This window comes from Alexandromys fortis, unplaced genomic scaffold, assembly GCF_014885135.2.
Source record: "Alexandromys fortis isolate MF-2015 unplaced genomic scaffold, M_Fortis_MF-2015_v1.1 scaffold_268, whole genome shotgun sequence".
NCBI lineage: Eukaryota > Metazoa > Chordata > Mammalia > Rodentia > Cricetidae > Alexandromys > Alexandromys fortis.
In genome coordinates this window covers 314,711-342,041 of record NW_026068141.1, presented here as the reverse complement: position 1 = coordinate 342,041, position 27,331 = coordinate 314,711, and the positions used below count along the sequence as shown (strand labels likewise).

The 27,331-nt window shown below is 40.5% G+C and overlaps 2 protein-coding genes across 6 annotated transcripts in view; one reads left to right on the top strand and one right to left on the bottom strand.

Moving 5' to 3' along the window:
- Nucleotides 1–17,905, top strand: part of Rab14 (RAB14, member RAS oncogene family) — a 22,617-nt gene extending 4,712 nt beyond the window's left edge. The window contains exons 2-8 of the mRNA XM_050126829.1: nt 4,169–4,227; nt 5,194–5,247; nt 6,826–7,003; nt 10,852–10,918; nt 14,363–14,450; nt 14,762–14,792; nt 15,702–17,905. Of these exons, the coding sequence (XP_049982786.1) occupies nt 4,176–4,227; nt 5,194–5,247; nt 6,826–7,003; nt 10,852–10,918; nt 14,363–14,450; nt 14,762–14,792; nt 15,702–15,879 (648 nt within the window). The 5' untranslated portion in view covers nt 4,169–4,175 and the 3' untranslated portion in view covers nt 15,880–17,905. The remainder of the gene's footprint in view (nt 1–4,168; nt 4,228–5,193; nt 5,248–6,825; nt 7,004–10,851; nt 10,919–14,362; nt 14,451–14,761; nt 14,793–15,701) is intronic.
- Nucleotides 16,470–27,331, bottom strand: part of Cntrl (centriolin) — an 89,313-nt gene continuing 78,451 nt past the window's right edge. For 4 of the 5 annotated variants that reach the window (XM_050126823.1, XM_050126824.1, XM_050126825.1 and 1 more), the window contains 9 exons: nt 27,056–27,244; nt 26,426–26,651; nt 25,698–25,903; nt 24,490–24,630; nt 22,810–23,073; nt 22,579–22,641; nt 21,476–21,682; nt 20,129–20,198; nt 16,470–19,838 (listed from right to left, as the gene is read on the bottom strand). In XM_050126823.1, coding sequence (XP_049982780.1) covers nt 20,145–20,198; nt 21,476–21,682; nt 22,579–22,641; nt 22,810–23,073; nt 24,490–24,630; nt 25,698–25,903; nt 26,426–26,651; nt 27,056–27,244 — 1,350 coding nt within the window. In that variant the 3' untranslated portion in view covers nt 16,470–19,838; nt 20,129–20,144. Of the gene's footprint in view, nt 19,839–20,128; nt 20,199–21,475; nt 21,683–22,578; nt 22,642–22,809; nt 23,074–24,489; nt 24,631–25,697; nt 25,904–26,425; nt 26,652–27,055; nt 27,245–27,331 lie in introns of those variants that run through there. The other variant, XR_007589363.1, reaches the window with a different exon arrangement.

Genomic DNA, 27,331 nt, shown 5'->3' with positions numbered 1-27,331 from the left:
TCTCCCTCCTTCCCTCTCTCCCTCCCTCCCTCCCTCCCTCCCTCCCTCCCTCCCTCCCTCCTTTCTTTCTTTCTTTCTTTCTTTCTTTCTTTCTTCACTCAAGACAAGGTTTCTTTGTAGTCCTGGCTGTCCTGGAACTTACTTTTAGGCGAGGCTGGCCTTGAACTCACAGATATCCACTTGCCTTTGTCTCCCAAGTGCTGGTATTAAAGGTGTTCACCACCACCACCTGGCAATATATTCTATCTTTAAATGAAGCTTGCATATCTCCTTGATATAGGTATGCTTCATGTTGAGATTAAAATTGAGAGGTACTTTGTTAAAGCAGTATTAATCATGCTTAATATTTAAAAGTGGTCACTTGATTACATAGTACAATTATCAGTGTTTATGGGGCATTTTGTGAAGATTTGATAGTCAAGGACAGTTTTGTGTTCACCTTTGCATGGCCTCAATAAGTTAGTTAGATAGAGAACATCATGGTCTTTGGAGTTATGCCTCTGGGCTCAAGTTCTAGGTCTGCCATTTACTAACTTTAGAACATTGGCCAAAGGAGTGAATTTCTCCAAAGCTCAGGTTCTTCAATTTCTGCAAGAAAATAATAATAGCTTTACAGAGTTGTGGGAAGAATTAGTATAGGAAAAAGTAACAGATTATTGTATGCTTTATTACCAAATGTCCCTTATTGTTAACAGTAGATAAATAGTAAATCAATATTACTAATTATCTGTAGTTGTAGTTTCTTAAATCTGTGCATACTCCAGATGTACTTATTTAATATTTCTTATTCAGAGTGTTACATTAGAAGCGAAGGAATGAAAGGTCTGTACCTTAAAGAGTCATGCTTCCTGGTACATAATCACCTGGAAGAGGCAGGGTGGTGCTGTTTTTAAAAGGGAATTTCTGTTACTAATAGTGCTGAATACAGTTATAGACTTGTCCCAAACTGCCTGAGCTAGACATACTACTTTCTTCTTGAGATCATTTCCTCATTTGTAAAATGAGGATACTCGTAGCTGTCTTCTAAGGACAGCAGTAAAGATGAAGTCACTGTTAGAGTATTGCTTGGTGTTTATTAAGTGCCCCATAAATGGAAACTGTGGCAGTTGTGTTCTTAGTTTACAAATTGTTCATTGTGTGCTTAGTGGTGTTTGTTGTCGGAAATGCATCATTCTCTTTTTTTTTTTTTTTTTTTAAAGCAAAGGCATCAAAGGAGATCTTAATGCCAACTTTATCCAAAAAACAATTTTTATTAAAAAAATGAAACAAAGGGTGGCATTTCTTGTAGTCACAGTACTCAGAAGGCCGAGGCAGGAGAATTATAAATGCATGACATAGTGACTTCTAGGCAAGTCTGGGTGAATAATGAAACCATGTTTCACAAAGTAGAATGAGAAGAAAATGCATTTTAATGATACAAGTTATAAAATATTGCTAAGCTCCTTTTTTTAAATCAGTGGAAATTGTCCGTTGAGTGGACTGTGCTATCAGTGTGTTTCTTGCTCACATCCTCACTCCCTCTGCCTTTTTTTGACCTTTGAGCTTTTAAAGCAAATTTACCCTTACATAACAGGGATTCCCCCCCCCCCCTTTCAAAGCTAGGCAAAAATATTTTGTTCACTTGATCAGTCTCATGCTTTATGTTCAAGAAGTGAGGTTGAGAAAGCCTTTGTCAGAGCAGTGGTGACTCCACTGTAAGTACATAGTTTGATTCAGCTGTGCGGTTATTTAAAGTTTACCAGTTTCTTATTTTTGAATAAGAAGTTTTTTACATTTGTCTACAGAATAAATTTTGTGAGTGTTTGTTTTCTTTTTTTGGTTATTATTTATTTTGTTTTTTTGAGACAGTGTCTCATGTAGCTCAGGCTATCCCTCAAGCTCATTATGTAGCTAAGGGTGATCTTCACCGTCTCAGTGCTGGATTGTAGGCCTGTACCACTGGGTTTTGTTTATGTGTGAAGGTGGCTCTTGGTACATGCTCTGCCAGTTGAGCTACGTCTCCAGCGCTGTTTCCCTGTTTCTCTTTTTAGGGTTTTTATATGGATTTGTAAAAGAAACTTGAGTCGAAAAATTAATGTGCAGAAGTGGAAACAAAGCTTTGGTGTTCATCCTGAAATAGTGATTATTTATTTGGAAAACTACTATATTATGTTTATTATTTAAAAACACTCTCAAAACTCATCATTTCAGTTGATATTTAGAGAATGCTATGTGTGACAACTAACATGTACACAAATTGCCCAAATAGAATTGAGTTATAATTTCATGATTGCTCCTAGTACTCTTGAAGTTAGTTGACTTTGGGACTGTTTAAAAGCCGCAATTCTTGGGCGTTGTGTGTTGGGGGCCTGAAGCCAGAGAGCCTTGTGCATGCTAAGCCTGCTTTCAACACTAAGATACAGCACAAACTCTGTAATTTTTATATTGTCTGTCGGTCATCTCCTTCCCTCCCTCCCTCCCTCCCTCCCTCCCTCCCTCCCTCCCTCCATTTGAGACAGGGTCTCTCTGCATAGGCCCAGCTGTCCTGGAACTCATTATGTAGACCAAGCTGTCCTCAAACTCAGAGATCCCCCTGCCTCTGCTTCCTGAGTGCTGGGATTAAAGGCGTGCGCCACCACCCCTGTTGAGGCCAAGTTTGAGTGCCAGTAGCATCTAGAAACGAGGTAGAAGTTCGTGTTTCTGCTCCCAGCTAATCTAACTAGAAAAACTCCTGGAAGAACTGGTTAAGGGAGTTTTCTATGATGTACAGGACTGACTATAATGTGTCAGAACATGCTGGGTGTAGTGGGAGCAAGGCATGGACTTGTGTTGAGTGTTGTCTGTACAGCAAAGTGAGACCACCATGCATTATGTGAGTGTTCCTTAATTTTCTGCATTTAAGGATTTCTTTTCCTTGATTATTCACCTATTGCAGATGTTTTTTTCTGTAGGTTTAATTTGATTATGTTGAAATTTTATTTGAAATATAACGTAAAGTTACCACAAAATACTCACTAAAACACTGAAAAGCAAATGTTTTGCCTTGGTATGTATGTATGTTTTTTGTTTTTCCTTATCTGAAAACTGGGAAGAAATTTTATTAGATGCTATTATCAGTATTAGAATGTTTTTCTCTAGAACCTAGCACAGTATTAGATATATTAAGGCACTTACGTGAATTATTTGGGAAGACTTTTGTTCTTGAGACATAGGTTTCTTTATGGTCCAGACTGAACTCAAAAGCCTGGATTCAAATAATCCTTCAGTCTCCTGAGTAACAGCTGGGCCTAACATGCATGCCATTGTGCCTGTGAGATTAAAGGTTATTACAAGTAAGAAAGAAATGAAAAGTTTTTAGGCTGAGTATACCCGAGGACTAAGGAGTAGGCTATGATCTTTGAAAGTATCTTAATATATGCTTAATATATAAGCTTTTGCATTTCATAACAGTGAGTGTAGCTTTATAACCTTTCTCAACTACTAGAATGGTATACAGAAGACACTTTATATGCTTTTAATAATTGAATACTGTATTTAGTTGAGTTATGTGAAATTGCCAATAATAATTGCTTCTTTTAAAAAGTCTATAGGAACAACAATTTCAAGTGATTCAATCTAATTTTGACATCAATTTGATTTGAATTGCATGCTTGTTCTTTCTTTATACACTTTAGATTCTTTGCTAAGTACTGATTTAAAATAGAGGATGAAAGTTATTTTGTGTTTATGCTAGTGGTTACTTTTGATACTGTAGCTTATTTTATCAGGTAACAAGAAAAATCAGATCTTAGAGAAGGAACTGTTTAATGATGTTTGACTTAAATTTGTAGAGATTCTTTTCTTTAAAAAAATTTCCAGAATAATACTTGTTTTTGGATATTTCCTAAAATAAAATTTTGGAGTATTTTGGAACATAGTTTTTTTTTTATATTTTTGTGGATAATATAAGAATATTTAAGTAACATTTATTCAAGAGAATTTTCGATCACTTTGGAAACTTTACTGACTTAAATAAAAATTTTATTTGTGTAGTCAATGTGGTTTCTTAATATGTGTGATATGTTTGAGATGTGGGTATGAATATATATTTGCAATGTATTTTGCCTTTTGAAAGGGTAGCAGTGATGGGTTTAGATAATGTGTATGTACTTTTTTCTGAAGTAACGTAGTTTTTTTTTTTTGTTTTTAGTGCCACCATGGCAACTGCACCATACAACTACTCTTACATCTTTAAGTATATTATTATTGGTAAGTTTTTAAAATGTGTATGCTTGTCCTTTAAAGAAAGTTAACACATTTATACACCAGTACTTAAACATACTGCTGCTGAAGGTACATGATTTTCTGACTTCAGAACTAAAGCTTTTTGATGAGGCTAAATAAGCCTTTTACATCGTGGCCCTGTATACTTCTCTAGTCTCTTTTTGGGCACTAGTGAAATGATAGTGATTGTTCTTCAGGGCTACCTCCAGACTTGGTAGTGTTGGGGATGTAATTAATTTCTTACTAGTGCTGAAATACCCCAGTAGCATAAAAATTTTCAAGTCCCCTTGAATTCCAAAATTGGTTGTATGTGTACATATAATTAGAATATTTTTGTTTTCTCTTAAGTGTCAAGACTTTGCTCACATTGTCTTAACACTCTCTGTCCATGAATGTTTAGCATCAGGTGAAAGCCCAGGTGCACTGTTGGTAGAGCTCCTATAGACCTGCCCCGGCTGCTGAGAACAAAACAAGCCGTAAATATAAAGAAAGCCCATGTCTTTTGCTTTGATGTCAAGTCTGCGTAGCTTTATAAGATGGCATCTACTGTAATCTAGCAGTAAAACAGAATAATGAGCCAGACTTCCAACATTTAGTTATTTATTTTTGCTTGCCCTTGGGATAGTTCATTTGTATAGACCAACAAGTACACTTGGTCCCCACCTGGAAGCAGTTGAAACTAAAAAAGTCCCATTACAGTAATTCTTTTGTCACAAGCCATGTATAGCTCGTTAGCTATTTACTAAACAGTATTTGCAATCAAATTCTATCCTAAAAATTAGGATAGTCAGTTTGTCTTTACTTCATTCTAAAGGAGTGAGATGCATGTGTTCTAGTGGTCAGGTCTGTGACATGTGAGGCATGTGCAGTGCAGCCGTCACTGCATATGATCATAAGAGTAAAAACTGAGAAACAGAATTGCCGCCTGAAACATTTTCTTTTTTTAAACAGGGGATATGGGAGTAGGAAAATCTTGCTTGCTTCACCAATTTACAGAAAAAAAATGTAAGTTCAATATGAAAGGTAAAAAGATGAGAGCTTACTCTATTGTCACATTCTCTACACCGGAAAAAGCACCATTTTCAGTGTACTTAATTTGATTATAACCTGTCTCTATATTTACTCTTGCGTTTTTAAAGAGCCATGACTTTTTCTCCAAAGTTTGATTTTAAAGATTTATTTTTAAGAGGGGGGGCTGTGCATGTGAAAGTGCCCTTGGAGGGCAGAGACAGCAGATCCCCTGGAGCTGGGGTGAGTCACAGGTGGTTGTGAGCCATCTTGATGTGGCTGCTGAGAACCAAACTTGGTTTGTTTACAAGACACTTCGAACTTTTAACTGCTGAGCCATATATCTGGCCCCAGGTGCCATAATTTTTTTTAATGGGTACAGATAAAATGGAGTATTATTACCAGCATGTTTGTATGGTGGTTTTTGTTAAATGTATGATTAGACTCACTTTGATCTTTCTTTCATGTATATGTATATATATATATATTTTTTTTTAAAGATTTATTTATTTCTTATGTATACAACATTCTGCCTCCATGTATGCCCACATGCCAGAAGAGAGCACCAGATCTCATTACAGATGGTTGTGAGCCACCATGTGGTTGCTGGGAATTGAACTCAGAACCTCTGGAAGAGCAGCCAGAGCTCTTAACCACTGAGCCATCTCTCTAGCCCTATATGTATATATTTAAAAAGACGGGGTCTCACTGTTTTGCTCTTCTCTTACTGGCCTGGAATAAACTATGTTTTATAAATTTATTTTATAAATAAAAATAGACCAAGCTGTCCTTAAACTAATTGAGCTTTGCCTAACTCTGCCTTCTGAGTGCTGGGATTAAAGATGTGCACACCATGGCAGGCTGTTTGGATTTCTTGATAGTATAAATGTAGAATTAGAGCCGGGTGATGGTGGCGCACGCCTTTAATCCCAGCACTCGGGAGGTAGAGGCAGGCGGATCTCAGTGAGTTCAAGACCAGCCTGGTCTACCGAGCTAGTTCCAGGACAGGCTCCAAAGCTACAGAGAAACCCTGTCTCGAAAAATCAAAAAAAAAAAGTAGAATTAGTTTTTAAAAATGTGTCAAATGTAAAATTTAAATAACCTTTTTTAATTCTTCTACTTAAAATGTATCCTTTAAACTTTTTATTTATGTGCATGCCATAAGTGGGCTGGTACCCACAGACACCCAAAGAGGGTATTGGATCCCTTGGAGCTGGAAGTTATAAGCAGTTGTGAGTTGTTTCGTGTCATGCAGGGAGCTAGACTCTGGTCCTCTGACAGGACAGCAAATGTTCTTAACCACCGTGACATGGCTCCAGTTCCCTACTGCCAGAATTATTATCTTAAGAAACATTTTCTTTTTGCACTGTATGCGTCATTTATCCACTATAATTAGTAGTTTTGGAATACTTATAGAATTCTTTCTGTTTTTGTGACTGGTTAAGATTTAGAGTACAATTTTTATCTTGTGGTAGAGAAAGAGGCCATGTGTTATAACTGATGAGATTGAGATTATGGCCTTTTTGTGCTTCTTACCAGAAAAGTTTTCTGAAATTTGTTTCTTTTCTTCAACAGTTATGGCTGACTGCCCTCACACAATTGGTGTTGAGTTTGGTACAAGAATAATTGAAGTTAGTGGCCAAAAAATCAAACTGCAGATTTGGGATACAGCAGGACAGGAGCGGTTCCGAGCTGTCACACGGAGCTACTATAGAGGAGCCGCGGGTGCACTCATGGTGTATGACATCACCAGGTACGATGGTGTCAGACTAGGGAGTAGACCTCTGCTTTGGGCAGTGCACTTTCTTTTTTACTGATTTAGGCCTTCTTTAGTTTGTAATTGGATGACTGTAAATAGTTTATTTGGGTTTTATGGATACTCCTCTAAAGCTGTGAAAAACTTAAATATTATGCTGATTTTCTTCACCTGAAGTCTGTTAAAGAAAGACCATGGGTATTGGAAAATCAAGAAGAGCACAGTCTGAGAAGCAGCACCAGTTGCTTGCAGAAAGGTGGCTTTATATAACTAACTTCAGGGGAAATGAGCCAGTGTAAGGGATTGCTGTAGTCAGTCTCTGTGTTAAAATTGACAGCATCTAGCTTGGCAGTGATGGTGCACACTTTAATCTTAGCACTTGGGAGGTAGAGGCAGGCAGATCTCTGAGTTCGAGGCTACCCTGGTCTACAAGTGAGTTCCAGGACAGCCAGGACTGTTAACACAGAGAAACCCTGTCTCGAAAAACAAAAACAACAGCAACAAATTGACACCATCTGCAGAGAGGCCAAGTGAGGAGTGAAGTACTTAGTTTTGTTGTGGAAGCATGTAGACTGAAACAGATCTTGTTTCCATCTGTAGGCCAAAAAGAGATTCTTTTTTTTTTTTTTTGATATAAGTGACTTTTTGACATTTAGGTGGTGGTTTATACATAATATTTACTCATTTACTTAATTCATTTTTCTACCATGTATTGAAGTGACTTAAAACACTGCATCAGGATTCAATTCATGACAACATGGCTATATCTGGAAACTCAGAGCGTTCAACATGAAGTCACAAAACAGGAATACAAAGGTTTGACTTTGGAGCATGTAGCAAACTGCCACTTAACTAGACCTGAACAGTTGTCTGCTGTAAGTTAGAAATGAACTTTCACGGTGATGCACAGTGCCAGTCCAAAGCACCTCTAGGAAGAGCCCATCTAAGGAAGTAGAGACGAGTGGGACCAACTGACAGCTGGAGATCTGCCTGGGAAAACGTTCTATGTCATTTCATCTTGAAGAGCCAGAGAATATCTGAGCATAAGAGGACTCTGAGACCTTTACTGTAAAGGATCTCTTGTTGTGTAACTCTGTTGACTTTGACACACTCTAGAAAATACTGCCTTAGAATATTGATGGGGACTGGTTGTGAAAATAGTACAGAAAGCCTCAGTCAGTTCTCAGCAAACAGTAAAACAAGCCTAAGTCTCCCCCCTGTACTGGGCAGTTGGTAATATGATCAACATGGTCTTGTGGGGAGACTTTAAGAACCTGGTTGTTGTATAGAACTGCCTTATTTATGAACTATGACTGCATTCCTGAGGACTCACATTTAACATTCCATACATTTTCAATATACTTAAATATGATGATGTATGCTTAAAGTACAATTTGTTTTGATTTGAAAACATTTTTTCCCTTTTTTTTTTTTCTTTCGAGACAGGGTTTCTCTGTGGTTTTGGAGCCTGTCCTGGAACTAGCTCTTGTAGACCAGGGTGGTCTCGAACCTACAGAGATCCGCCTGCCTCTGCCTCCCAAGTGCTGGGATTAAAGGCATGCGCCACCACCACCCGGCTTTTGAAAACATTTTTTAAACATAGTAATACTATGGTAAAATTTATATGTATTCAAGTGATCAAAAGCACTCCATATGGAAACAGCAGAAATGTCCTTTAGGTAAAGGAATGGATGGTACACAGCAGGTGGCATATCCACACAGTGAACTTTTCTGAGCTGTAGAAAGGATGACTGACATACTTACATGCTATATGTAAGTGTAAAAGGCTACATGTGATTCTGTGTGTTTATCTAGATTAGGCAAACTCCTAGAGGCAGTAAGAAGATTACAAGGGCATAGGCAGTTATTAGGCACAATGTTTCTCTTTTGGGGTCCAGTGAATGTTCTAGAATTTGATAGTGATGATACTAAAAGTAAATTGTATTTTTAAAGGGTTCATGGTGATTCATTGTATCTCAATATAATTTACTGAAAAAGTAAATTTTTAGGTGTTAGGTTTGTAGGTGACTAGACTGTTCGTTCATAGTCATAGGTTGGTGGTAGAGTCATGACACTATTTTCCACCAATTTTTTTTATAAATTTATTTATTATGTATATAATATTCAGTCTGCATGTATGCCTGCAGGCCAGAAGAGGGCACCAGACCTCATTACAGATGGTTGCGAACCATCATGTGGTTGCTGGGAATTGAACTCAGGACCCCTAGAAGAGCAGGCAATGCTCTTAACCTCTGAGCCATCTCTCCAGCCCTCCACCAATTTTTTTGTATTAATCCTTGACATTTGCAACTTAGAAGTTCTTGCTTTAATTATACTTTTTATTTTTGGCATTTACTGTAATTGTTATAAGGCACTTGATTGTTTTTTATCCTGTTAGTTGTTTTGCCAAACAGTCACGGTGCAGTTAATATGTTAATACCTAGGTGAATGTATTTTGAAGTCAAGAAGTAGAATGCCAAGCCATCCTAATCCAGAGCTGTTCTGTGTTTGGATTTATTTTCTGTGTTAGGGTGAGCTGAACTAGCGCAGATGACACGGTGCTTTTTATTTTATTTTTATTTATTTATTTATTTTTTTTGAGACAGGATTTCTCTGTGTTGCCCTGGCTATTCTGGAACTCTCTGTAGACCATGCTGGCCTCAAACTCAAAAGATCTGCCTGCCTCTGCTTTCCTTTAACCTGCTGGTATTAAAGATATGTGCCACCACCGCCTGGCTGACAGTATGCTTTTTAAACTTGCTCAGATGAAGTGAAAGAATGTTGCAGTCTGAATCTGCAGATGCTCTAACTGCTGTAAATAAGAGGTAGAAAATGTAAACTTTCTGGTAGCTGAGGTCTTCAATTTCTACAGGAACTTTTTTTTTTTTTTTTTGGTCTGTATATTAGCTTACTCCAGATTAGTAGACAGGGCATGGTGCCACATGCCTATACTTCTAGCATTTAGGAGGTAGAGGCCAGAGGATCACAAGTTGGAAGCCAGCCTAGGAAACATTCTCTGAAAAAAAGAAAGGAAAAGAACAGTATAGGAAAGATGAATTAATTTAGTATGACTAATTTAGTATGACTGTCTTATTTCTGCATGAAAATTTTAATTTGAAGGTAGATGCAGAAATTTTTCCCATGAGTATATTATTAGCTAGACATTTTGGTATTTTTCTCCATTTTATGATTGAAAACCTGGATGATATCAAGGAATGTGTCTTGATTGCAAATCTTGATTCTGAATTTTTTTTATGTTCCTTGCGTGTATATCAGTTTGTTTATGTATATGCTTTTTAAATACTTCTGATATCAGTAGTATTGTTGGACATAGAGCTATTTAAAAATATTGAGTTTGTAGCCAGGTATGATGGCACACACCTGTAACCATGGGAAGACTGAGAGAAAGTTGGTTCTATAGGAGAAGGAATATGGCTTGGACTACATACACAGTACGACCTTGTTTCAAAATGCAAAACAAAGTTTAACTAGATTTTTGAGAGTCATGTTGGTTCTGTTATATAGCGTTCTTTGGAGTAACCATCTGGTCAAGGTAGAAATACATGTAGTTGGGATCTTCCAATTAGTCTGTCTATGTATGTATATATTGACATGAGCTTGTTTGCTTGCATCTTTTTTGAGACAAGGTCTCACTGTAGTACAAGCTGACCTGGAATTCATTTATGGCCATGATGACCTCAAACTCAGGTCACTTCTGCCTTGCTCCTGCCTTTTAATTGCTAGAATTGCATGTGTGTGACACATCATATCTGGCTGTCTTCTTTTTTCTGTATAAATGGCAATTGTATGTAGAAGTCAACACATTCTAATTTTAATTTTTGCAGAAGAAGTACATATAACCACTTAAGCAGCTGGTTGACAGACGCAAGGAATCTCACCAATCCAAACACTGTAAGTCAACACCTTACTCTATAAGAAATCTAAAAGTTAACCCAAACAGGCAAGCCCTTTAATGGTGAGATTTTGTTATTTGGGTACTATGAAAAAGACACTATTCATTCATTAATTCACATTTTCTTTGGTGCTAGAGATCCAGGCCTCATGTATGCTAGGCAGATTCTCTACCATGAAGCTATGTCCCCAGCCCCAGGTGTCTTTATTTTATTCTTAAGGTGATTGATGAAAACTTTATTTTTTTCAGTTTTAGTTGTATTCAGGTTTTCCATTTTATTATACTTGTTATGGTTGGATCTAAAAAAATAAATAAGTTAAAGTTGTGAATGAGGTAGTGATCTAGGTGGAGATCTTATAATCTGAAATTATATTTTAAAAAAACATCTGGATTAAGTTTTTAAAGAATTACTGTTGGAGGAAACTAGGCAAAACCGAGCAAGGGCTCTCTTTTATTTTTATAATTGCATGTAAATCTCATAATTATCTGAATAGAATGTCAATTAAAAGTTAATTATTTCACACACCTTGTAGACCATGGTTGCCTTGAACTCACAGAGATCCGCCTGCCTCTGCCTCCCAAGTGCTGGGATCAAAGGCGTGCGCCACCACTGCCTGGCTGATTATTGACTTCTTAGTCAGACTGAGAAGATAATGAGAAGTTAAAGGACAGCTGCCATATTAAACCCCACAGCCTACAAAGATACTTTTTTTCCCCTCTGGTCCAGAAAGGGTTATTGTCTAGTAGAGAGAGAACCTTCAGGTTTACAGAGAAACCATAAAAGCACCTGAAAGAAGAACTAGAAGTGCAGTGCCAGTGAGCAGGATGGGCTGGACCTTGTGGAGAAACCAGCGGGTCCAAGGGTTCCCTCTCTACCTCCTGCATCTGACAGAGGCTGGGCCAGTAACGATGTAGATGAGTGGTAAGAGTGCGGCTAGCTAGTGTGGACCTAGGGCTTTCATTTCCATTCGTTCTAAATTCGTGTTGCTGTGTGTACACACCTGTGGATAAATGTGCAGCGTTTTTCTGTGATAACCAAAACCCGAAAACAGTCCAGCTGCCTACACACAGGTGAATAGCAAAAACAGTTTGATGCATTTACACTGTAAGTCCTACTCAACCACACGGAGGAAGGATTTGTGATAACAACATCTGCTCTAATGAATCTTTCCAGGTTTTGGCTGAATTTAAAAAGTCTTAGAATATGTACATTGACATATTTCAAAATGACAGCATCTTAGATAGATGGAGAACAAATTAGTGGTGGCAGGGGTTTGTTAGTGATGGGGAAGGCGGATGAATACGGGAGAAAGAGTGCAGAGCAGTTTGTTTGTGATGATGTGATACTTCTGTGCCCTGATTATGCTGACACAAACTGTAACTGTGTTAGCACTTCACACACAGAACCACGCATAGACACGGCCACAATACATGAGAGTTTGAAAAAGCTGATGTCTAAGGGCTGTAACTGCACCAATGTTAGTTTTCTGATTTTGCAAGTATACTGTGGCTCCCTAAGTTGTAGCCCTTGAAGAATACCAGTAAAGATATCATACCTCGTGATTATATTTTGCCAAGTCTATTTTCCCCCAAGTAAAATGTTAAAAATTCATTGTAGAGGGTCCATGGAAATTTAGTGAGCCATGTTGTTTCACTTTACACCCTTTAAAATCTAACCATCTCTTCAGAAGAAGAAAATGTGTTTTGAAGCCCTTTGGTTTTTATGTAGAAATTGTGTATTTCTTGTTGTGGTTGTTAGTGTTTTTGTGCTCTCTGTTAGCAGACTATAGGCTCTCAAGGTGGACAGCAAAATCTACAGGTTGATGTGTAGTTGGGAAAGAGGAAAAAAAAAAAACACTTACTGAGGAGGGTGGTGGTGGGGTAGAGTGCTGGGGATTAAAGCCAGAACTCTGCCTGCTAGGTCAGTGCTCTGCCCACACTCCTTAGGCTAGAAGGCAGCATTTCTTGATTTGAATACCTTTCTTAACCCGCCCCCCCCCCCCCCCCAAAGCAGGGTTTCTCTGTAACTATGGAGCCTGTCCTGAAACTAGCTCTTGTAGACCAGGCTGGCCTCAAACTCACAGAGATCCACCTGCCTCTGCCTCCCGATTAAAGGCATGCACCACCACCACCTGGCCTTAATGACCCCCACCCCCCTCAGTTTCTCTGTGTAACAGTCCTGGCTGTCTGGCTGTCCTGGAACTCACTTTATACACCAGATTGGCTTTGAACTGACTAAGATCCACCTACCTCTGCCTCCCAAGTGCTGGGATTAAATGGTGTGTGCCACTGCCGCCCATCTAGATTTGATTTATTTTAATTGACTATTTTTAAAGTGTCATTATTTTATTGTTTGGTGACTATGAACTATATATGAGCATTATTTTCCATTCTCAGTGGTCACTGGCTCTTTGATGAATGTTCTTTATTGTACAAGTTAACTTGTATGGAAATGATACTCAAGAAAAATTGAAAGTGGAACAAAGAGCCAAGCACTAATTTTACGTAGAAAAAATGTTGGGAAGCACCTTTTTGTTGAAATCCTACATATTTTGTTGATTCCTAACATATTTGTATCTGATTGGCAGGGGCAGAGAGGTAAAAGAGGGGCTGGCGTCTTTCCTTTTTATTCCCTGAAATAAAGACCAAAACCCCTTTGTTTCCCAAGGCTACCTTTTTTGTCTCTAACTTTGACATAATTTTACTTGTGTTGGTGACTCCAAAGTAGACAATAGAGGTGTGATATTTGACCAAGGATTTGAGCCTGTTGCATATGTACCCCATCTCCTGCCTCTTCCACAGACAGACACAAACATTGGTGATCAGTTGCTAGAAGTCTATACCTCTCCCGGGATAGTGTCAGCAAGGACAGAGTTTTGTTTCCAGGTCACAGTTTGCATTCTTTTAGGGTTCTAATGCTCTTTTTGCTAACTCTTTGCCTTAACTGCATTTAGTGGAAGATAATTACTGTGACCCTGAAGGAACTGAACTAGTGTATTTAAGCTTCCTCAGGGTCCCAGAATCTTTTGAGATTCTGAAAGCCACACACCTTCTCCGGGGGATATTGATGTTTACCGCTCTTATGTACTTAATTCTAGGGGCATTTTTACTAATATTCTTTGGCCTAGACCAGGGAACAAACTGGTTGTTGGCCACAGTCACTTAATAACTTGTTTTTGAGTGGTTTACTTTTCTATAAGGGGTCTGTAACAACAATAAAGACAATATTCAACAAAAGCTGTATGGGGACCACAAACCTGAAAATAGAGTTTATGTCTTTACAGCAGGTTGTCAAACCCTGGCCTGATCTGCTGCCAGAGTCTTTGCTAGTGCAAACTTCTATGTGTACTTAGGGCTCCTTTTCTCCTGTCAGGACTTCTGCATTTGAGAATTTTAATGGTTATTTTTGTTCTAAGGTGTCTTTTCTTCTGTTCACAATTTAGGTAATAATTCTCATAGGAAATAAAGCAGATTTGGAAGCACAGAGAGATGTTACCTATGAAGAAGCCAAACAGTTTGCCGAAGAAAACGGTGGGTTTAAGACAGCATTCATCATTGGGAAAGTATTAAAGGAAAGGTGATTTTGATCATGCAAGTTATTGGATAGTTTCTTTTCTTCTTTTTTTAATGTGGACTGTTCAGTACTCTCAGTGAGGAAATAAAGTGTTTCTATGATGCATGTTAGTAGTAGTGCAGCTACTGAATGACAGGCACAGATCTGCCCTGTTGCTCAGATGCGTGTTCCTTCCTAAGTACTGTCGGTGGGGGCCTTGTCAGGTGTGACTGAAGAATGCTCTTGGCAGTCTGCAATGGCCTAATTATAGTCTGATTTTTATTTTTAGGCTTATTGTTCCTTGAAGCAAGTGCAAAAACGTAAGTATGGCTGAAATGTAGATGATGTTTTCAGTTACATGTGGGTTCTGAATAGAACCGTGTGCTGTGTAAGTGGATGGCAGACATGCACGTGAATTACACTGCAGTGAGGGTGTGTGCATTCTGTGTCAGGAAGGACAGCAGCAGACGCTTCTGTTTCACACTGCAAGAGAATGCGAAGTTCTGTTCCTTCAAGGTTGTAGCTTATTGTGCCCGGTAATAACCTGGGTTAATAAATGAAATTATGCTTACATTTCACAAGTGTTTGACTTTCACAACCAAGGTTGACCAACGTGTTTACACAGCACTTGTGATCACCTTAAGGAGTGATTCAAGGACACACTCAGTGGCTAATGAGGTACAGTGAATATTTCTGATCATCCTTGGAGTCCCAGCATTGATCCCAGCACTCCCAGGCATAGTTCTCTGGTATCACACCAGGCAAGGGCAGACCAACCTGTTTGTGTTTATTTACTTCTGCTGTTAATCCCAAGAGAACTCGTGTGTGAACATGGCTAAGCATGACTGTGTCACCACTACATGATAAAAATCACAAAACGATGGAAACCTGGAATCCTCTTAGTATATTTGGAGAAACTTTAGGTTTTGCTCTCATGAGAGTGGCTATCTCAGTCATCATGTAATATGCTAGCACAGCACTGCTGAGTAGAAGAGTCAGTGTGCAAACCAAACTTAGAAATAGCTCAGTACTATGTTGTATGCTCGCCACCAAAGCCATTTCCCACATTGTTCTCTTAGCTCAGTTTTTGGTAATCTCTTATTAGATGACAGTGGCTTAAGTGGAAGACATCATGGCGGTTCACTAAAGGTTAGCAGAAGGTCAGTGTAAATGTCTTACGTTTTCTAGAAAGCTGTGGGTTGTGAATAAAGTTGTTGATTGTCTCTTAGGGGAGAGAATGTAGAAGATGCTTTTCTTGAGGCTGCCAAGAAAATCTATCAGAATATTCAGGATGGAAGCCTGGATCTGAATGCTGCCGAGTCTGGTGTACAACACAAACCCTCAGCCCCACAGGGAGGACGGCTAACCAGTGAACCCCAACCCCAGAGAGAAGGCTGTGGCTGCTAGTGACCTCTTTGCTCTGGCCCTCATTTGACCTTTCACATCTGTCTGTTGGAAGCAGTACTTTTTACTGCCTCCTTGTCTTCTGTACATCTTACTGGGTTTAATTAAAAAAAGAAAAAACAACTCTTGTAAAAACAGTTTAACAATACTAAACTGCTAAACAACTAGTTGTAATCAGGTTCTCAAAGGCAAGTAGAGTAATAAATCTCTCCTGCATGGTAAATCTAGACTTCTCCCCTTTGATTGTCCTCGTGATAGGTTTGTCACCAATATGATTTAAACTGAGCACTGATGCGGGACTCGATTTTTACCTTCCCTTTTGGCAAGGCTTTGTCTCACTGTACGGTTTAAATTTGATCTCTTCAGCCTTTTTCCCATCTTTAAACTGTTAAAGTATGTCTGTTGTAGCCAGAAAGTTCATTGCTGTGAAATGACTTCCAATGGCAGAAAAAAGGGAGTCTGTAACTGCTTTTGTTTTTGTTGGATAAATTCCCTGTTGTAGGGGTGGCATTTTTCTTGATGCGGTTTGCTTCTGTCTTAGCCTTGCACAGGGAAAAATACCCATTTATCTTTTCTTGTGCTTAATTAATAGCTTTATCTTTTTTTTTTTTTACACCATTTTATCCTTTTCTCTTTAACAGAACGTAAATATGTATAAAATTTGAAGGAACCTAACTAACAATATCTTCTGTGTATATTATTTTAATGAAGAAAATAAATTGATTACTGGCATTGGAACAGTATAAAATACCAGTTTGTACAGTGTGACCTATATGTGACCATGTTATTCTCTTCCATCTCACACAAGGAAATAAGACACAACTTCAGTTTCACAAGTAATACTGGCTCCACCTTGGTGCTGGCAGTGTTTGGGGACAGACATAATGCTGGAAAGAGCTCCTGGCATCAGCGGAAACACTAGCGGATTCGATTCCATCTTTGCACTGTGGCTTACCTGCTGATTTTCTTAACTGCTCTTGTGTAATCGACAATGTGCTGACCTGCTTTTCTTTTTGTAAACATTTTATTACAGGCTGCATTCTTGCCTTACTGTATAGAAAAAGGAAGAAGGCTGGGTTTAATATTGCACATTTTAAGCTTTTATACTTTTATCTTGGAATGGTCAACTTCTGGACCAGCTAGCCGGAACCACAGGTCTGCTGTTAAGGGATTTTAAATTGTGCATTTTTAACACTAAGGTGAAATAATTTAATGCTATCACTTGTGTTCATAGGATGAGGGGCTATTTTATGTCCTGCTAGTGTCAGTTGTTTAGTAAAAGGAAAGTGTTTCTAAATGTGTATGCTGACATAAAGTTACTACTTTGCACTGGGTAGTCGGCCACAAAAAACACCTTGTAAGAGAAACCTTTAGAAGGCATCTGTTTTACTCAATTCTTCGTGGTTGGTTTCTAGAGTTGAAAGTGGCTGGGATTCAAGAGGTCATTGGAAGTGCTCACAGGGAAGCCCTAGGCACATTATATAATGCTATCAGCTCAATGCTGTGTTTAAAATTCACATTTTAAATCCCTCTTTACCAGACACTAATGAAAAAGTACATCTTTCTGGATTATAAACGTGGTAGTTCCAGAGTTTTGTATAGTCAATGTTAAATAAAAGCCAAAACTGGAATGTGCAGAAAATAGGATTTGGTTTATTTGTGGATTCTCCTTTTGTCTTTGTTTAACTTAAAGGATTCCTGGAGTAGATTGGTATATTCTGTTAAAGACTTAGAGCGATCCATTTGCTTACACTGTTGCATCACAAGGGATTTGCCCAGGGACCATGACCTGCTGGTATGTGTATATATTTACAAAAACAAAACAAATCACCCATCGGGGTACAAGGTAGCAATCAAACTAAAGACGACTTCGACTTGTGTAGGTGCAATGCCCTGACTCTCAGTTACAGTGGGTCTTGTTTTTGTGACAGAAGGATTTATTCAGACTGCTGTACTCTTCGTTCGATGTAACAAAATGCTATTATCTAAATATTTGTAAATAAAGTACCTGTATCTAGATTAAATTGAACATAGTTGCATTATTTTTGAACTGTAAAAACTTTATTCAGTTTTTATTGCAGCATTGTGCTTAGTGTATGGCGAGGTCTGTGTAGCTTATAAAACCACTAATTGAGCTGGAGTTCCATCCTTGTATATTGTATCTTTGAGGCCAGCACATTGGTGGCTAATAGTGTTCTCTCTTTACTGTATGTGGGGCCAAATTTTATTTGCATGTGTAACACCGTGTAATAAACTCGGGAGTGTAAGATAGAGGAGCAAACTGTCATATTGCAACATCTGTGTGCCAGACACTGGGCAGAGTGGATTTGTTAATTTTTAACCTACAAGAGCTTGTGTAAGTGCTTGCTACTCTGGTGTTGTGACTGCTTTCACTATGAGGAGCTGCTCTGGTGGTGGTAACTAGTGCTCATCTGCATCAGCACTCCAGCAGCTTTGAGCTGTTTTTCTCAAGTCATAAAGTGTGGAATGCAGTGACAGACGGAGTTGGTCAGTGGTGGTCACATTGTACTAGTAAAAGGTTATACAAGGTTTCTTTAGAAAGATGTCCTTTTGGAACTGGCAAGTTTTTGGTGTATGCAGTGGATCAAACCTAGGACTTTGCACATACAAGGCAAGCATTACGCCATTGACTTACATCTGTGGAAGGGCATTTTTGAAATCAGGTGTTTTGGTTCATACATTTGTTACCTCACTTTCTCAATAAGCTTATTGAGACTTTTTTTTTTTTTTTTGCCTGTACGTCTGTTTTAAATGTGGCCTTAAAAGAAATAGATGGTTTTAAGATCCTTCACCATAAACAGAAAAACAAAACAAAATCCAGATAGCTCCCATTCCTACTTATATGGAAGTAGAGATGAAGGACTCATATGACAGTTACTTGGTCCAGGCCCAGAATAATGTGTTCCCAGACCTTGTCCATATTTGTGATTAGCCTATGCCTTTAAGCATTTTGCAAAGATGTAAAGTGAAAGGAGAACAGGAATATAGAAGATATATGGGAAATACATGCCTTCTGGAACATACTGTGCAGTAAGTAAGGTGTGACTCCCATTATCTCTGTTATAATTGTATTTACCCCGCATCTTAATGGTTCAACTGTAGCCAGACAGCTTAATGAGAATATATATTCCTTATTGTGAGGGGCTGTTGGGCAGTGCTGACTATGGCTCAAAGGCTGTCCAGTCACCAACATCATTAGGATGGTTAGAGCCACACAGCTTTGACAGGGTAGGGTTGGTTGGTCATTTCTGAAGAGATGTAGAGATCACAGTTGAGTTGTTAGAGTGCTTAAAGGTTGACTGATAGACATTTATCACCAGAGCTGAGTCTCCAGAATACAGTCTTGATGTTTTCCACCAGAGAATTACTATTTTAATAGGCTAAAGAAAAGCAGTCTTAAGTGCAGCAGTTTCCCGATGGAGACTTCTGGAAGAAGGAAACACTCACTGCTAAGAAGATCAGATAGATGGGAAAAAGGTTGGAAGATGTCATTGTCATAACCTGATGACTTACTAAATAATGCTCTGTGAAATGTCAAACAACAGACCCAAGTTGGCTGTACCGTTTATTTTCATATTAAAAATAATTTTGATCAGAATCTGAAAATAACTTATTAAGCCTTGGGGCTCTTAGTACATTCTTTTTTCATGGTAACTAGGCATACCAGTTATGGACTCAGGAGGAACAAAAACTTTTCAAGGCTGGGGGAGAAAAATATTCTGGTTTAGACTTTATACATCTAGTCCCACAGGTACATGTAATTTACAAAAACTTCAGTGTAAACAGTACAAACACGAACTACAATGCATTCTCAGAGTCTTTGATTCACAGGATCTTGGTAATATATTGACATTCCAATTAGAAAGTGAGGTAGGAGAGTAGTTGTTTCCTCTTAAGCTCACACAAGACCATATTCCTGACCTCGGCTGAGGCTTCTTTTCCTACAGTAAGAAGAAGCAGAATTAACCCTCTTTAGCAGGACAAGGCTGTAGAGAATAAGGTTGGTGTGATGACTGCTAAAGTTGCTTGCTGAAGGACCTCTGGAACCTATTCTGTAGTGCCGGGGACTGAATCTAGGGATGTATACGTGCTAGGCCAGGGCTCTACCATTAAGCCCAGTTTCTAGCCCCAAAATGTAAGATAAACTTTACGAAATAACTAAAAGGTGACTTCTTTCCTGGAGCTGCCAGACTTACAAATCTTCTAGTTAAATGCAGGGTTGTTAACATACCCTGCAAGCAGGAAACTCAGCGGTGGTAACTGTGTGGTTCCGATGGACCTTGCAGAACTTGGAAGGAGCTCTGAGAAAAATGAAAAACAGTTTTAAGCACAGAAGCCAGCCCCCAACCCCAGCCCAGTTCAAGGCTTCATCTCTCACTGGCCCAGATGACAGACAGCCCCAGACTGAAACAGTGCCTACAACTCACCTGTACCTCTTACGTAGAGCCCTTCAAAGCTCATGTATTTTTTTGTACCACAGCCTCAGGTTCTTACTAAGCACTTAACTGAGTCCATTAAGTTCTGGAGGGCCTCTACCTGACTTGTCTCCACTACAGGTGTTAAGGTAATCTTACTAAAGTCTCAGTCCTGCTGCTCATTAGTTTTGTGACTCCTAAGCTATTTGCCCTCCTTAGGCCAATTAAAGAAGCAACTCTCCTTGGACATTCCTTGTGTTTTACAGTTGGGACACACTGCTTTCTGGTAAAGGTAGGATAGCCTGTATGTCCTGATTTGTCCTTTGCTATCCTTACCTGTCATCTACCATTTTATATAGTACCTTACCTACATAAAGGGACAAAATGTACCTTCCAGGATGTAAAAATTAAATGGGATGTTGATTGTACTGTGTTTAGCATGTTGAGCCTGGAAATGGAAGCCATTTTCTGCTCATCAATAATGTGCTACTGTTGGCCTGTTCCATGAGTTACTTTATATTCTTGTTAAATGGTTATTAAGTCCCACACAGAAACCCTCGTGAGATCCAGAGTTTATAGTAGACAGTGAAGAGGTCTGCATTCAAATGTCTTTTGAGAATTAGGCACCACCTAAAACACAGGGAAACCCAGACTTGACCTCACAGGTCAAAGTTTTTACTTCTAAAAATGTTACAGCTTTTTTGCCTGCATGTAAATATCTGCACTATTTGGGTGTCTGGTGCTTGTGGAGAAAAGGGTGTTGGGTACTCTGGAACTAGAGTAACAACAGATGATTGAGAGCCACCATGTAAGTGCTGGGAACTTAGTCCAGATCCTCTGGAAGAGCAGCCAGTGCTCTTACCTTGCTGAGCCATCTCTCCAGGACTGAAGATCTAAGTTCTACATTGATGAAGTAGAAAATAAGGAAATCTAGAAGTCAAGGACACAGACGAACTGACTGCATTTCTCCTGGGTCATCCTATCCAGTTCTAGTTCACTGACTAAGACACCAGCTTAGGTGCAAAACGACTAGGTAAACTTTCCCAGAGATTTCCAAGACAATTGACAGTGACAATAGATCCTAGATCCCACGTCTTGGATCACCAACCCCAAAGTTTTTAAGTATCTAGAGGACACTAGACTCTTAAGAGTGTCTCTCTTACCTGACTTTGTCCAAGTTGGGAGTCCTCCACAAGGGATGATTCTAGATGAGACAGACTAGGTGATGACGTTGAATCTACAGAGGTACTGGTGACCAGTTCTCCTAAAGCATCAACTTGTCTCCTCAGACTGTGTAAGGTGCCCTCTGTCTGCCGCTTCCCTTTGATTAACACTTCTGCTTGCTTAGACATACAGTGTCGAAGTTGAGCCTGAAAAGTGTTACCAGATATCGGGTTTATACAAAAGAAACACACCTGAACCATTACTCAGCTTTATCTTTTTTTTTTTTAAAATATTTATTTATTTATTATGTATACAATATTCTGTGTGCATGCCCGAAGACCAGAAGAGGGCGCCAGACCTCTTTACAGATGGCTGTGAGCCACCATGTGGTTGCTGGGAATTGAACTCAGGACCTTTGGAAGAGCAGGCAACACTCTTAACCACTGAGCCATCTCTCCAGCCCTCAGCTTTATCTTTGATAAGCAAGTCTGACTTCAATAAACAGGAATGAGGGTGGGGCATTTTAGTCCTTGCACTGGGGAGGCTGAGGCAGGAAAGCCCCAAGTTCAAGGCCACCCTATAGTTGGCCTATGGTACAGAGGGAGACCCTGTCCCATGGATGCATTTTATAGGTTGAACACAACTGCACATCAGAATTGTGGACTGGACCGAGTACCCTTGCATGTGCTAGGCAAATGCTGTACCACTGAGCCATATATCCAAGGCCCTAGAATTCAAATGGTTTTTTTTTTTTTTTTTTGGTTTTTCGAGACAGGGTTTCTCTGTGGCTTTGGAGCCTGTCCTGGAACTAGCTCTTGTAGACTAGGCTGGTCTCGAACTCAGAGATCCGCCTGCCTCTACCTCCCAAGTGCTGGGATTAAAGGCGTGCGCCACCATCGCCCTCAAATGGTTTTTTTTTAATTGATAGCTGTTTACTACTGTGTGATGTCAGCTTCTCTGAACTTATACAATGTGATCTTTAAACCTCTTGAGTGCTGCCAAAGAGTGGACTGAGCAGTATGTGGGCATGGGAACGCTTCTCCACTCCTGCCAAGTGCCAACTATCTCATATTGGCTATTTGCAATTTCTTAAAGAAGCAACCTTGAGTCGATCTTCACGGTGGCGCAGTCTCTCACGGAGTGCTTCTCCACGCCAGTGTTCATCCTTTTTCAGAAAGGAAAGAGATCAGTGAGTCACCAACTGACACGAGTGGGAGCCTACCATCTTTCCCTCCTACCCTGGCACCCCAAAATCTGTTTTTAGCTTTCCTGGGGGAGGTGGGAACCAAACTATCACTCTGTGAAGCCCAGAGAAGAGCAGGACAAACTTTACCATGATGTGAACTTGGGAAAAGTTAGATTTTTCTTCAAAAAGTCTCTCATTCGTGGTAAATGGGAAGTTCTCTTTCAAGCTTTCCAGCTCTCCCAAGTTTTCGTTTCTTTCCAAAATAGCTGCTAGATCTGCTGGTAGTTCTGGAAGAAACTGGTTGAGATTCTTCAGACTGGTTCTGATTTCGTCTTTCACTTCAGACTTAAGTGTCCTCATTGCATCACTGATTTCCATTTGCCTTCTCTCCAAGTCTTTTTGGTTTGCCATCTAAAGAATGAATTGGAGTCAAACACCAGGCTGCTTAATGTGTCTTATATTGAAGGATCTACAGATCCGGGACTGGCTCATTAGTAAAGTGCTTGCTTTGCAAGTATAAGGACACACAGACTGGGCAAGGTGGGGAGGCAGAGACAGGTCAATCTTTGGAATTCCCTGGCCAGCTTGGCTAACTAGTGAGCTTCTGGTTCAATGAGAGCCCCGTCTCAAGTCAGTAAGAGCAATTAGAGGAAGACACCAAGGGTCCTTCTGTCTTCTACATGAACCACTAAGTGTAAGCAACACCCATATCCAGATTTGTTACCCTAATACCACACATGCACACATATGTCACATAATACCCTAATACCACACACAGACCACACAATACCCTAACAACATACAGTAAGTAGTGTTCTGTGGCCCATTTCAGTTCCTGCCCTGACTTCCCGCTGTGATGGAGTGTGACCTGAGAGTTGTAGGGTAAAATAAACCCTTTCCTCCCCAAGTTGCTCTTGGTCATGGTGTTTACCACAGCAATAGAAACTCTAAAGATAGCAAGGTGGATGTCTTCTAAGGAATGACACCTGAGTTTGATCTCTGGCTTCCAGCTGTATGTGTACACATGTAAATTACACACATCAGTGCACGCATGAGCACACACATACACGCACACACACACACACCATAAAAAGTTGAGGGGTGGAGGGAGGTATTGGTCAGTCAATAAAGTACTTGGCTTGCAAGCATGAAAACTTGAGCTCAATACTCAGAACTCATATAATGTTGAGCATAGGGACACGTGTAATCCTAGTGCTGGAGAAGTGGAGGCAGGGCCTCCTTGGGGTTCCTGCCCAGCCAGTCTAGTCTAATAGGTGAGCTCCAGGACAAGGAGCCCTGTCTAAAGAGACAGGGCTGGGTTTCCTGACAGTGATACCCAAGGTGTACTCCAACTCCACACATGCATGGACCTGCACACTTAGGAGCCTGTGCCTGCACACCTATTTTTTAAAACAGTTGAGCTGGCTCAGCAGGTAAAGTTAAGCCTTCCAACCTGAGTGGAACCCCTAAGACCCAGTAGTAAGGAGAGAACTGGCTCCCTCAAGTCGTCTTCTGACCTCCACATGCTTGCCATAGTGTGTGTGTGTGTGTGGGGGGGGGGGATGCACTCACATACAACACAAATAAATGTCATTCTAAAAAAAGCTAACAAAATAATTTTAGAAGTATATTTTTAACCAATACCTTTTCCTTAAGTGAATGTCTAAATTTTAGGGCTGTAAAAGATTTAACTTATGGAATATTCTTAACAATAAACTTTTCACAACTCCCACATGCAACATATAAAGCCTGCCTGAGCCCTGGGGAGGGGTGTAATAGGCCCACATGGTGGCCCAGGCTGGCCAGGTGGGCTCTGGGGGTGAATACCTGTTTCTTGAGCTCCAGGTACTCATGCTGCATCTGGCTGAGCTCCTTCATGAGGCGTTTGGCCCGCTCATGGTTGTCCTGGGCTACCAGTTCAATTGTGGCCATTTCCTTTTGCATGCAGCTCTTCTCCTGTTTTTGCTCCTAGCACAGAGGGAGGCAAATTCTTTGTAGTCACTTATGGGCAGTTGTAGTTACTGGCTTCCACACTCACTAGCATTGTAACCACCTCCGTTTCTACAGCTGCAGAATGGAGCTAAGTCTATCTGCATTCTGGAGGCAGGTGGGTGTAGTGTGGCCGGGAGAATCCCAAAGTTTGAACCTCGGATCTTTAGCACTATCTCTGACAAGTTACTTCCTCCTTCCCAGTCCACTTTAATTATCTGTGAAATGGTAACAATATTATCATGGGTAATGTGTATGTGTGGGTTATTTTATTTACTTATGTATTTGTGAACAGGGTATGTAGCCACTATGTAGCTCTGGCTGACCTAGAACCTACCATGTAAGACTAGGCTGGCCTCAAACTCAGAGATCTTTGGCCTCTGGTTCTGAGTGCTGGGATTAAAGGTGTGTGCCACTGTGCCTAGATTAAATTTCAGACATCTAACTTCCATCACCTTGTCTAGTCCTAGGTGTAAGCACACAGCCTCTGGGAAGTGCATCCAGATTCCTTTCAAACAGCAGATTCCATTACTCCCTGCAGAGAGCAGGGAGAACCCATTCTTCAGAAATCCACTGTGCTCATTGCTCTCAGTGATGTAATTATCCCTCCTCCAACCAACACACCTAGTTCAAGGGTAAAAGCGTGGTACACCGTACTTCCTGATTTTTGTATATCTGATAAAAGCCAGTGTTGACCAAAAAGAGCAGAATGCAGCTATACAAAAGTTCCTACCAATCCAACACCTGGCAGCCCACAGTGGGCTGAACACAGTGCACAGCTCTGTGCTGTGCTGATACTGTCCACAGGATGGCCCTGCTGGCAGCCAGAGCTGCTCTGGGGCTAATGACCAAGTCTCAGAAAAAAACTCACCTTGTGCTTCAATAATAAATTAGGATTAAATACACCAATAATTACCATTGGGTTAGGACCTGGGTTGATGAGTAATTTATTTTCTCTCCAGTGAAGCAGTGGATAAGTAAAATGTATATGTCAATTCAATGTAAACCGATTGTTACACTAGACTTCCAGGGTAGCAAATACTCACTAGAAGGTTTTTCTCTAGTTGGTTCTGCTGTATCTTCAATGCTTCCTTTAGGCCAGCCACCTGCTTCTCCGCCTTTTTCCTTTCTGTTAAGAACTGATTTCGCAGTAGGCTGAAATCTGCCCTCATAGCGTCTGCCTCTTTCTGCAGGGCCAACAGCTCACTTGACTTCTCCATTAGCTGCTGTTCCCGTTCTGAAAGCTCCTGTTCTGGAATGTGAGCATGTTTAGTAGGTTTGGCCAGAGGCCCTGGAGCAGCTGTGGGCAGAGCTTTCTATCTCATGGACAGGTTGTCTTACAGTGGTGTTACCCACTCTGCTGTTTCCCTCTAGTACCTGGTTTTACAAGCCTGCCCCGACTCACTCCATGGGCTCAAGAAAGGCTCACCAAGAAAGCAAACTGATTCCAGAATGGATCCCTATACTCAACCTTCAGTGCTGATACTGTATTTCTGAACAGCTGGGGTCAAATCCACCCCACGTGCATAGCTCCCAAAAACTTGCCCTTGAGAGTCTAACTTCCCATTTTCCCACTCATCTTCCTGGATGATGAAGAAGGGCATGAAGAGACACTTTGGCCAGTTTTAGGGTCAAGCCTCACCATAAGGACAAATTCCCCGACCTCCCTATGGCCTCAGCCATCTCTCACAGGGCTGCTGCCCGAGTCTTTCCACATACTTCCCAAGATGAACAGAACAGCACCCACCCTGTCACATCCCTGCAGGGTACTTACTGGCCTGGGAGAGCCTCTTCTCCAGGCTCTCACTGCACCGCTCCTCTTCCTGCAGGGTCCTGAGGCGTCCTTCGGCTGCCGACACGTCTGTGAGCAGCTGCTCCAGTTTGAGTTTCTGCTCTGTCAGCTCCTTCTCCAGCTGCTCTTGTTGCTGTATCAGGGTCACTTTACCAGCCTCTAGCTTCTGTTCCTCACTTTCTCTTTCCTTCTGGAGTTTTTGAAACATCTGAATAGAAAATCACCTTAGTCAGTCATATAGGAATAAGTGTCCCCGATGATCCTCAGAGAGATTCCAGTTCAAAACAAAGGAGAGAGAAGTCTGCAAGGGGAGAGGGGAGGCAGAGACAGACAGACAGACAGCGAGAACAATTGCCAGTGCCTTTATAAAGATGAAGCAGGGTCTAGAAAGCCACCTGGACACCATGAGAAGAGAATGCAAGGTGCTAATGTATTAGCATGTGGCCATTAAGATCTTTACAGGACCAATGCCTAAGACTGAACAGTCCATAACTTAGACTAATCAGAGTCAGTCACCCAGGCGATGCACACAGGGCGGTCTGATCTTGGGTTAGGAGGTGGGAGGCACGAAGCTCTCATGAAATGTAGAACACCCCCTTTTCTGTGCAGTACCGCTTCTTGCTGGTCTAGCTGGAGCTTGCTCTCTCTGATTTCATTCTGAAGTTCCTGAAGTTGCTGTTCTTTAGTCTCTGTCTCTTTCTGGCAGTTCTCAAACCTGGCAATCCATTTGCTGATGTCCTTCTGCAGCTGCCCCTGTTCACTGAGCAGAGCATTCTGGCGCTGGGTGGTGTGGAGCAGGTCCTTTAAACGAAAGAACACATTGGAACTCTTTACAAAGCCACTTCCTAAGGTGACCACATCCTTTACTCTCAGCAAACTTAACAGAGA